This window comes from Aythya marila (assembly GCF_965140915.1).
Source record: "Aythya marila genome assembly, contig: HAP1_HAP1_SCAFFOLD_757, whole genome shotgun sequence".
Classification (NCBI taxonomy): domain Eukaryota; kingdom Metazoa; phylum Chordata; class Aves; order Anseriformes; family Anatidae; genus Aythya; species Aythya marila.
In genome coordinates this window covers 23,626-34,529 of record NW_028136980.1, presented here as the reverse complement: position 1 = coordinate 34,529, position 10,904 = coordinate 23,626, and the positions used below count along the sequence as shown (strand labels likewise).

The 10,904-nt window shown below is 65.1% G+C and overlaps 1 protein-coding gene across 1 annotated transcript; it reads left to right on the top strand.

Moving 5' to 3' along the window:
• Nucleotides 1-48: 48 nt before the first annotated feature.
• Nucleotides 49-10,186, top strand: DAXX (death domain associated protein). Its single transcript, XM_082785629.1, has 7 exons — nucleotides 49-398; nucleotides 599-1,402; nucleotides 2,841-3,660; nucleotides 5,461-5,672; nucleotides 7,532-7,769; nucleotides 7,864-8,525; nucleotides 10,029-10,186. Exons 2-6 carry the CDS (start codon nucleotides 1,133-1,135, stop codon nucleotides 8,256-8,258), a joined length of 1,935 nt encoding a protein of 644 aa, XP_082641755.1. The 5' UTR covers nucleotides 49-398; nucleotides 599-1,132; the 3' UTR covers nucleotides 8,259-8,525; nucleotides 10,029-10,186.
• Nucleotides 10,187-10,904: the final 718 nt, after the last annotated feature.

The following is a 10,904-nucleotide window of genomic DNA, read 5'->3' as shown; positions in this document are numbered from 1 at the left end:
TACCCCCCGCGCATGCGCAGCCCCCCACGGCCCGTCGCCATCTTGTCGTACGCCTGCGCACTGCCGCCTCTCCCGGGGGCTGCGCTCGCCTTCCGCGGCTCTACCGGCACCGCTGAGCCCGGCCCCGTGCCCGGCCTCTCCCCCTCCGCTCCCTCCCCCAGCCGGGAGCAGCGATCGCGAGGCGCGGAGGCCTCCCGGCTCCCCCCCCCCCCCTTCTTGGCGGGGGGAAAATGGCGGCGCCCATGCCCCGCCCCTTGGCGGCGCCGTACGGTGTCATGGCGGCGCCCGCTGCCTCGGGCCGGCCGGGCCCACTTCCGGTCCTGCGCAGTGAGGGCGGCGGCGGCGGCGGCCGCTCGGTGGTGGCGGCGCTGGGGGCGCCGGAACGGGGCCAGGAGGCGGTGAGCGGCGGGGGGGGGGGCGGGGCGGGGGCGGGGCCGGGCGGGGGGCACCGGGGGGGGGAGGGGAGGGACCGGAGAGGGGGAGGGGAAGGCCCGAGGGGGGGGAGGGGGAACCGGGGAGGGGAGGGGAGGGACCGGGGGGGGCGGTTGGGGGGTGGGGGCTGGGCCCGGGGGGCTCTGACCCCGTTTCCCCCCCCCAGGTGCCCCCGAGACGCCGCCCGTGCCCCGGGGGGGGCCCCCCGCGCCCCCCCGCAGGACGAAACGCACAAAAAAGGCGACAAAAAGGAGGCGGCTGGGCCCCAACCGCCGCCTCCGGCACCGAATTCCCACCTTTTGGCCCCAAAATCGCCCGCCTGGCCCCCGGCTTTCACCTTCTGACCCCGAATTCGCACGCTTTGCCCCCGATTTTCACGTTTTGACCCCCAATTCGAACGCCTTGCCCTGAATTTTCACCTTTTGGCCCCCAAATTCGCACGCTTTGCCCCAAATTTCCACATTTTGGCCCAAAACTCACACGCCTTACCCCAAATTTTCCCCTTTTGGCCCCCAAATTCCCACTCATTGCCCCAAATTTCCACGTTTCAGCCCCAAAACTCCCACGCCTCGCCCCAAATTCTCACCTTTCGGCCCCAAACCCCCGCTTCTTGGCCAAAATCCCCGCTTCTTGGCCAAAATCCCCGCCTTTCGGCCCAAAAGCGTGTCGCATCCCTTCCCCCCACCCCCCCCTCTCGGGGATGCCCCTGAGCCCCCGCCATGGCGGCCCCCCCGCCCGGCACCAGCATCATCGTCCTGGACGACGAGGACGAGGGGGTCCCGGAGCCCCCCCCCCCCTCCACCGCCGCCCCCCCCGGCAGCTCCTCGCCCCCTCCCCCCCTCCCCCCCCCGCCGCCCCCCCCTCCCAACCCAACGGGGGGGGCGCCCCCGGCAGCCCGGAGCCCCCCCATAGCGGGGGCAAGGCCGGGGGGGGCGGCTTCAAGGCGGAGAACGAGCGGCTCTTCGCTGAGGTGAGTGCCTGGGTCCTTTTTTTTTGGGGGGGGGGGGCACCCATGGGTGCTCCCCCCGCGGGTGGGTGCTCCCCCCGGGGGTGGGTGACCCCCTGGGGTGGGTGTCCCCATGGGGAGGTCTTTGTGTCCCCCCCCCCTTTCCCATTTTTGGGGTCCCCCTGCCCTGCTGTGTCTCGGGGTGGGGGTGGGGTGATGGGGACGTCCCCCCCGGTGTCCCCAAGTCCCCCCCCCATGTCCCTGTGTCCCCTCCTGGCATTTGGGGGTCATTTCGGCACCGCTGTCCCCTCTCTGTCCCTGCTGCTGTCTCGGTGTCACCTCCCTGCTCCCAGCCCTCCTCGGGGCCACCTCGGCCTCTCCGTCCGTCCCCACCTCTCTGCCCCCCCCCCCCCAAAAGTGTCCCCAACCCCTCAGTGTCTCCATGTCACCTCCATGTCACATGGGGTCTCTGTTCCTCCTCGCTGTCCCCGTGTCACCTCGGTGTCACCTCGGTGTCACCGCCTCACGTCGGCACCTCCGTGTCCCCCGTGGCACCTCCATCTCTCCGGATGGTTCCGTCGTGCTTTGGTGTCTCCATGTCACCTCGGTGTCTCCACACCACCTCTTTGTCACCTCAACGTCACCGTCCCTGGTGATACCTCCTTGTCACCTCAACGTCTCCATGCCACCATGACAACTCTTTGTCACCTCAACATCCCCATCCCACGTTGACGTGTTCCTTGTCACCTCAACGTCTCCATCCCTCTTGACATCTCCTTGTCACCTCATTGTTTCCATGCCACCTTGACAAGTTTTTGTCACCCCAATGTCTCCATCCCCGTTGACACCTCCTTGTCATCTCGTTGTCTCCGTGCCACCAACATTTCCACCCTATGTCGATGTCTTCTTGTCACCTCAACGTCTCCATGTCACCTTGACAACTCTTTGTCACCTCAGTGTCTCTAATCCACGTTGACATCTTGTCACCTCAACCTCTCCATCCCATGTTGACCTGTTCTTGTCACCTCAACCTCTCCATCCCCGTTGACACCTCCGTGTCACCTCAATTTCTCCATCCCTGTTGACATCTTGTCACCTCAACGTCTCCATGTCACCTTGACAACTCTGTCACCTCAATGTCTCCATCTCATGTTGACGTGTTCTTGTACCCTCAATGTCTCCATCCCCGTTGACACCTCCGTGTCACCTCAACCACCCTGACAACTCTTTGTCACCTCAACGTCTCCATGCCACCTTGGCACCTCCACGTTTGCTCATTGTCCCCATGTCACCTCAACGTCTCCATCCCCGTTGACACCTCCTTGTCACCTCAATTTCTCCATCCCACGTCACCTCGTCCCCTCAACGTCTCCCTGGAGTCCCCGCGTCCCCCATTGCTCCTCCACGTCCCCGTATCCCCCCTTATTGTCCCCACACCACCTCGTCCTCTCCGCCCCCTCAGTTCCTGGAGCTCTGCACCCAGCTGACGGAGGAGCACCCCGAGGTCATCCCCTTCCTGTCGGGCCGCCACCAGAAGGCCAGCCCGGACTTCTTGGCCTCGGCCGAGCTGCGCAACGTCCTGGCCCGCTGCCTGGCCCGCGTGCGGGCGCGCCGCAACAAGGTCTACGTCTACATCAACGAGCTCTGCACCGTCCTCAAGGCCCACACCCTGCGCCGCAAGCTCCCCCTGGCCTCCGCGCCGCCCGCCCCGACGCCGACGCCGCCTCCCGACGCCCCGCAGTCGGCGCCCGAGCCCGGCACCGCCGCTGCTGCCACCGCCCCGCGGCCGCCCACCGGGTCCAAGCGTCAGATCCGCTACCTGGAGAACCTGCTGCGGGTCTACACGGGCGAGATCCGGCGCCTGCAGGAGCGGGAGCTGGACCTGGCCGAGCTGGACAGCGAGGACTCGAGCTACCTGCAGGAGAGCCGGCTGAAGCGCAAGATGATGCGCATCTTCCAGCGCCTCTGCGAGCTCAAGCAGTGCAGCAGCCTGACCGGCCGCGTCATCGAGCAGCGCATCGCCTACCGCGGCACCCGCTACCCCGAGGTCAACCGGCGCATCGAGCGCTTCATCAACCGCCCCGAGGCCTTCCCCGACTACACCGACATCCTCAAGGTGATCCAGAAGGCCAGCGCCCGGCACAGCCTGGGGCTCGCCCGGCGCCAGATGGAGAGCATGGCCCAGGACGCCTTCCGCGAGGTGGGCAACCGCCTGCAGGAGCGGCGCCACCTCGACCTCGTCTACAACTTCGGCAGCCACCTGACGGATCAGTACCGGCCGGGTGAGGGGGACACGGGGGTGGTGGAGGGGTGGCGGAGCTCCTAGAGGGGTGACGGAGAATGTAGAAGGGTGGTGGAGCTCCTAGAGGGGTGGTGGAGCTCAGGGAGGGGTGATGGAGCTTGTAGAGAGAGGATGGAGCTTGTAGAGGGCTGATGGAGCTCGTGGAGAGGTGACAGAGCTTGTAGAGGACTGATGGAGCTCATAGAGGGGTGATGGAGCTTATGGAAGGGTGACAGAGCTCATAGAAGGGTGATGGAGCTCGTAGAACAGTGGTGGAGCTCATGGAGGGGTGATGGAGCTTGTAGAGGAGTGATGGAGCTCATGAAGGGGTGATGGAGCTCGTGAAGGGGTGGCAGAGCTTGTAGAGGGGTGACGGAGCTCATAGAGGGGTCATGGAGCTTGTAGAGAGAGGATGGAGCTTGTAGAGGAGTGATGAAGCTCGTGGAGGGGTGATGGAGCTTGTAGAGGGGTGAAGGAGCTTATGGAGGGGTGACAGAGTTCATAGAGGGGTGACAGAGCTTGTAGAGGGGTGGTGGAGCTCATGGAGGGGTGATGGAGCTTGTACAGAGAGGATGGAGCTTGTAGAGGGGTGACAGAGCCCAGAGAGGAGTGATGGAGCTCATGAAGGGATGATGGAGCTCGTGGAGGGGTGATGGAGCTTGTAGAGGGGTGGTGGAGCTCTTGGAGGGGTGACGGAGCTCATAGAGAAGTGACAGAGCTCACAGAGGGGTGCTGGAGCTCATGGAAGGATGGCAGAGCTGGTGGAGGGGCGATGGAGCTCCTGGGGGCATGATAGAGCTTCTGGGGATGTGATGGAGCTGGTGGAGAGATGATGGAGCTCCTGGGGACATCATGTAGCTCCTGGGGGCATGATAGAGCTTCTAGGGATGTGATGGAACTGGTGGAGGGATGATGGACCTGGCAGAGGGGTGATGGAGCTCCTGAGGATGTCATGGAGCTCCTGGACATGTGATGGAGCTGGTCAAAGGGTGGTGGAGCTCCTGGAGATGTCATGGACCAGGTCAAGGGGTGATGGAGCTCCTGGGGGTGTGATGGAGCTGATGGAGAGATGACGAAGCTCTTGGGGACGTGATGGAGCTCCTGGGGATGTGATGGACCGGGTCAAGGGATGATGGAGCTCCTGGGGGCCTGGTGGAGCTGGTGGAGGGGTGATGGAGCTCCTGGAGATGTGATGGAGCCCCTGGGGATGTTGTGGAGCTCCTGGGGATGTGATGGAGCTCCTGGGGATGTGATAGAGCTGGTGGGGCTGGTGATGGAGCTCCTGGAGATCTGATTGACCTCCTGGGGACGTGATGGAGCTGTCAGAGGGGTGATGATGGAGCTTCTGGGGGCGTGATGGAGCTGATGGAGAGATGGTGGAGCTCCTGGGGGCGTGATGGAGCTCCTGGGGATGTCATGGACCAGGTCAAGGGATGATGGAGCTCCTGGAGATGTGGTGGAGCTGGTGGAGGTGATAGAGTTCCTGGGGATGTCATGGAGCTCCTGGAGAGGTGATGGAGCTGGTGTAGGGGTGATGGAGCTCCTGGGGACGTGATGGAGCTCCTGGGGACGTGATGGAGCTCCTGGGGACGTCACGGGGCTCCTGGGGGCGTGATGGAGCTGGTCAAGAGGTGATGGAGCTGGTGGAGAGATGCTGGAGCTCCTGGGGACCTCACGGACCACATCAAGGGATGCTGGAGCCCCTGGAGACGTGGCGGAGCTGTCAGAGGGGTGCCGGAGCTCACGGCGCCGCCCCCCCCCCCCCAGCTCACCCTGAGCCCCCCGCCCCCTCGTCCCGCAGGCACGGACCCGGCGCTGGTGGACCCGGAGCTGGCCAAGAGGCTGCGGAAGAACCGCACGGTGGCGCTGACGCGGCTGGACGGGGTGATCGCGCACTACGCACAGCTCCAGGACGAGAGCGAGGAGGAGGAGCGCGGGCGCAAGCGGGCGGCGCGGCGCCAGGGGGGAGCCGGGGCAGCCGGGGGCACCGCGGCGGCGGCGGAGCCGGCAGCGGTGGGTGGGGGATGGGGTGGGGATGGGGTGGGGTTGGGGTGGGATTGGGGTTGGGATGGGGATGGGGAAAGGGGTTGGGGATTGGGATTTGGATGGGGTTGGGGTGAGGAAAGGGATTGGGACTGGGATTGGGGATGGGGATGGGATTGGGATAGGGTTGGGATTGGGGATGGGGTTGGGGATGGGGATGGGATTGGGGATGGGGCTGGGGAAAAGGGATTGGGATTGGGGATGAGGGAAGGGATTGGGATTGGGGATGGGATTGGGAATGGGGATTGGAATGGGATTGGGATTGGGAATGGGATTGGGGTTGGGGATGGGATTGGGGATGGGGTTGGGATTGGGGCGGGATTGGGGTTGGGATTGGGGATGGGGAATGGGAAAAGGGATTGGGGATGGGGTTGGGGTTGGGGTTGGGGATGGGATTGGGGATGGGGATGGGATTGGGGAAACGGATTGGGATTGGGAATGGGGATTGGAATGGGGATTGGGGATGGGGTTGGGGATGGGGTTGGGATTGGGGATGGGATTGGGATTGGGAATGGGGATTGGGATTGGGGATGGGATTGGGATGGGATTGGGATGGGATTGGGGTTGGGATTGGGATGGGGAATGGGGATGGGATTGCGATGGGGGATGGGATTGGGGATGGGATTGGGATTGGGGATGGGATTGGGGATGGGGATGGGGATGGGATTGGGGTTGGGGATGGGATTGGGATTGGGGTTGGGATTGCAGTTGGGGGTGGGGATTTGGATGGAAAAGGGATTGGGATTGGGGTTGGGATTGGGGATGGGGATTGGGATTGGGGATGGGGAATGGGAAAAGGGATTGGGGATGGGGTTGGGGTTGGGGATGGGATTGGGGATGAGGATTGGGGTTGGGGATTGGGGATGGGATGGGGATGGGGTTGGGGATGGCGTTGGGGAAAGGGGATTGGGGATGGGGATGGGATTGGGATTGGGAAAGGGATTGGGATTGGGGATGGGATTGGGATTGGAATTGGAAAAGGGATTGGGATTGGGGAAAAGGGTTGGGATTGGGGATGGGATTGGGATTGGGATTGGGAAAGGGATTGGGATTGGGGATTGGAATGAGATTGGGATTGGGGATGGGGATATGGAAAGGGATTGGGATTGGGAATGGGAATGGGGATTGGGATGGGGATTGGGAATGGGGAATGAGATTGGGGATGGGGATGGGGAAAGGGATTGGGGTTGGGATTGGGGATGGGGATGGGATTGGGATTGTGGATGGGACAGGAAAGGGGGATTGGGGTTGGGAATAGGGAAAGGGATTGGGGATTGGGATGGGGATTGGGAATGGGGAATGAGATTGGGGAAGGGGAATGGGGATTGGGATGAGGATTGGGGATTGGGATGGGATTGGGGATTGGGGATGGGAACGGGGATGGGGAAAGGGATTGGGATTGGGGATGGGAAAGGGGGATGGGATTGGGATGGGGAATGGGGATGGAGATTGGGGATGGAGAAAGGGGACGGGGAATGGGGACAGGGATGGAAAAGGGAATTAATTAGGAACTGGGAATGGGGATGGGGAATAGGGATGGGGATGGAAAAGGGGATTAGGGATTGAGGATGGGGATTGGGATGGGAAAGGGGATGGGGAATGGGGATGGGGATTGGGGATTGGGAACAGGGATCGGGATTGGGAATGGGAATAGGGATAGGGATTGGGATGGGAAATGGGGATTGGGATTAGGAATAGGGATGGGGATTGGGATTAGGGATAGGGATGGGGATTAGGGATTGGGATTAGGAATAGGGATTGGGATTGGGATTAGGAATAGGGATGGGGATGGGGCCGGGCCGAGCCCACCCTCACTCCCCATCCTCCAGAGCCCCGGGGGCGCCGCGGGGAAGAGCCGTGAGGAAGAGGAGGAGGAGGAGGAATCGGACGAGGAAGACGAGGAGGAGGAAGAAGAGGAAGAGGAGGAAGAAGAGGAAGAAGAGGAGGAAGAGGAGGAGGAGGAGGAGGAGGAGGAAGGCTCCTCGGAAGCCGACGCCGCGCTGCCACCCCGCAAGGGCCGTGGGGAGGAAGAGGAGGAGGAGGAGGAAGGAGGCAGAGCCACGCAGGGTGGGTGCCACGGGGGGGGGGGACAAAGGGACACGGGGGGGGACACGGGGGGGGCACACGAGGACCCCTGACCCCCCCCTGCCCCCCCCCGCAGCGCCGGCACCCCCCAGGAAGGAGGAGGAAGAGGAGGAAGAGGAGGAGGAAGAGGAGGGGGGGGGCGCCGCACGACCTCTTCGTCCTGGAGATCGAGGCGCTGCCCCTGGAGCCCGGCGAGACCCCCCCGGGGACCCCCCCGGCGCCCCCCGCCCCCTCCGAGCCCCCCCCCACGACCACCGCCGCCGCCGCCGCCGCCCCCCCCCCATCCCCGGAGCCTTCGGAGGCCACCCCCCCCCCGCCACCGCCGCCCCCTTCCCCCCCCCCCCCCCCGGAGGCTTCCCGGACTCTCGCCGCCCCCCCCCAGCTCTGGACTCGGGGTCCCCCCCCCCAAAAAAGACCCCCGGGGGGGGGCAGCCCCCGGCTTTTGGAGAACGGCTCCGGGGGGGGCGTTAACGGGGGGGGCACCATCACCTCCACCAGCTTCAACGGGGGCGCCGAGCCCCCCTCCCCGCCCCCCCGCAAGCGCAGCCGGCTCCTGGCGACCCCCCCGGCCCCCCCGGCTCCCCCCCAAATCTGGAAGAGGAGGTTGGGGGGGGGGGCGAGGTGGGGGGGTCGCGGCGCAGCCCCCTCCCCGACTCCACCCGCGCCGATTCCCCCGGCCGGGACCTGGTCAGCAGCTCCCAGGGCAGCCCCCGGCGCCCCCCACCCAAAACGTGCAAGGTGAGGGGGGGGGGGGGAAATATTTTGGGGGGGGGGGAGGGCCTGAGTACATGGGGGGGGGGCCTGGGTACCTGGGAGGGGTGCTGAGTATCTGGAGGGGGGGCAAATTTTTTTGGGAGGGGGTCTTGAGTACCTCTGGGGGGGCAAATATTTGGGGGGGGGGGGTTCTGAGTACCTGGGGGAGGGGCAAATATTTGGGGGGGGTCCTGAGTATCTGGGGGGGGCCCAAATATGTGGGGGGGGGTCCTGTACCTTGGGGGGGGGTCAAATATTTGGGGGGGGGGTCCTGAATACCTTGGGGGGTCCCATGTACCTGGGGGGGGGCAAATATTTGGGGGGGGGGTCCTGAGTACCTGAGAGGGGTCCTGAGAACCTGGGGGGGTCAAATATTTGGGGGGGGGTCCTTAGTACCTGGGGGGGGTCTTTGTGCCGACCCCGGGGGTCCCCATTGGGTCTGGGGGGCTTCGTGCTGCTTTTTGGGGAGGGGGGGCACCTGGCCCTTCCTCCCCCCACCCCGGGGGGGTCCCTGTTGTGTCCTGGGGGGGTTCTGGGGGGTCCCTTTGTGGGAGGGGGGGGTTAGTTTGAGGGGGGGGGCTAATTTGGGGGGGAGCCCCATTGGGGGGGGTCCCTGATATGAGGGGGGGGGGGTCCTAATTTGGGGAAGGGGCCTAATTGGGGGGGGGGTGTCCCTAATTAGGGGAGGGGTTCCTAATTTAGGGGGGTCCCTGCTATCTTGGGGGGGGTCCCTAATTTGGGAGGGGGGGTCCCTAATTTTTGGGGGTGTCCTTAATTTGGGGGGTGGTCCCTAATTTTGGGGGGATCCCTAATTCGGGGGGGGGGCTAATTTAAGGGGGGAGTCCCTGCCCTATTTTGGAGGGGGGGTCCCTAATTTGGGGGTGTCCCTAATTTGGGGGAGGGGTCCTTAATTTGGGGATGGTCCCTAATTTAGGGGGGGCCCTAATTTTTTTTGGGGGGGTCCCTAATTTGGGAGGGGGAAGTCCCTAATTTGGGGGGAGAGGGGGGTCAATTTAGGGGGTCCCTATTTTGGAAGGGGGGCCCTAATTTTTTTGGGGGGGGTCCCTAATTTGGGGAGGGGTCCTTAATTTGGGGGTGGTTCCTAATTTACAGGGGGGGGTCCCTAATTTTGGGGGGTGGTCCCCAATTTGGGCGGGGGGTCCCTAATTCGGGGGGGGTCGTCCCTAATTTGGGGCTTCCCTAATTTGGGAGGGGGGGGGTCCCTAATTTAGGGGAGGTCCCTAATTTTTGGGGGGGGGGTCTGTAATTTGGGGGGGGTCCCTAATTTGGGGGAGGGGTCCCTAATTTGGGGGGGATCCCCAATTTGGGTGGGGGTCCCCAATTTGGGGGGGGGTCCCTAATTTAGGTGGGGGTCCCTAATTTTTTTTGGGGTGTCCCCAATTTGGGGGGGGGTCCCCAATTTGGGGGGGGGGGACCCCTAATTTAGGGGGTGCCCCCCCTGTGACCCCCCCTTTGTGCCCCCCCCAGACCAGCGTGGCGACGCAGTGCGACCCCGAGGAGATCATCGTGCTCTCGGACTCGGATTAGCCCCTCCCCCTCCCCGGATTAGCCCCGCCCCCTTTCCCCGGATTAGCCCCGCCCCTCCCCCCTCCCCCTTTTAGCCCCGCCCCCAATAAAGCTCCGTTTTGTTACTGCGCCGGCGGCGCGGTCCCTTTAAGAGCCCCTCCCGCCCCGCCCCCGCGCGCCTGCGCGGCGGCGCGCGGCCCCTCCCCCCTCCCACCAATGGGCGGTGGCGGAGGGGGCGGGGCCGGGCGGATTTAAAGGGGCCGCGGCGGGCGCTGCGTGGAGGGGGTGTGGGGGGGGGGGGGCGCGGCCGCTTTAAGGCGGGCGGGGGCGGGGCGGGGCCGCGGGGGGGGGCGGCGGGGGAGCGCCAAGATGGCGGCGGCGGCGCCCTGAGCCCCGGAGCCCAGCGCGGGTGAGAGGGGAGGGGGGGGGGGGGGGGAGGGGGGAAGGGGGCGGGGCTAAAGGGGGGCGGGGCCAAAGGGGGGGGAGGGGAGGGGGGCGGAGGGGCTGGGGGGGGCGCGGGGAGGGGAGGGGGGAGGGGGGTGGGGGGGAGATGGGGGGTGGGGGGGCTATAGGGGGCTATGGGGGGCTGGGGGGGGTATGGGGGGGTGTGGGGGGGTATGGGGGCTGGGGGGGGTGTTTGGGGGGCTATAGGGGATATAGGGGGGGTATAGGGGCTGTAGGGGGGGCTATAGGGGCTGGGGGGGTATAGGGGGGCTGTAGGGGGGTGGGGGCGTATAGGGGGTGTAGGGTATGGGGGTTATAGGGGGATATAGGGGGGTATAGGGGCTGGGGGGGGAGGGACAGGGGTATGGGGGGTGTAGGGGGGGTGTTTGGGGG

Coding starts and splice junctions, on each gene's coding strand:
- DAXX (XM_082785629.1), top strand. CDS start 1,133: ATGCCCCTGAGCCCCCGCCATGGCGGCCCCCCCGCCCGGCACCAGCAT. Junction 3,661..5,460: donor GACGGATCAGTACCGGCCGG/GTGAGGGGGACA, acceptor CTCGTCCCGCAG/GCACGGACCCGGCGCTGGTG. Junction 7,770..7,863: donor AGGAGGCAGAGCCACGCAGG/GTGGGTGCCACG, acceptor CCCCCCCCGCAG/CGCCGGCACCCCCCAGGAAG.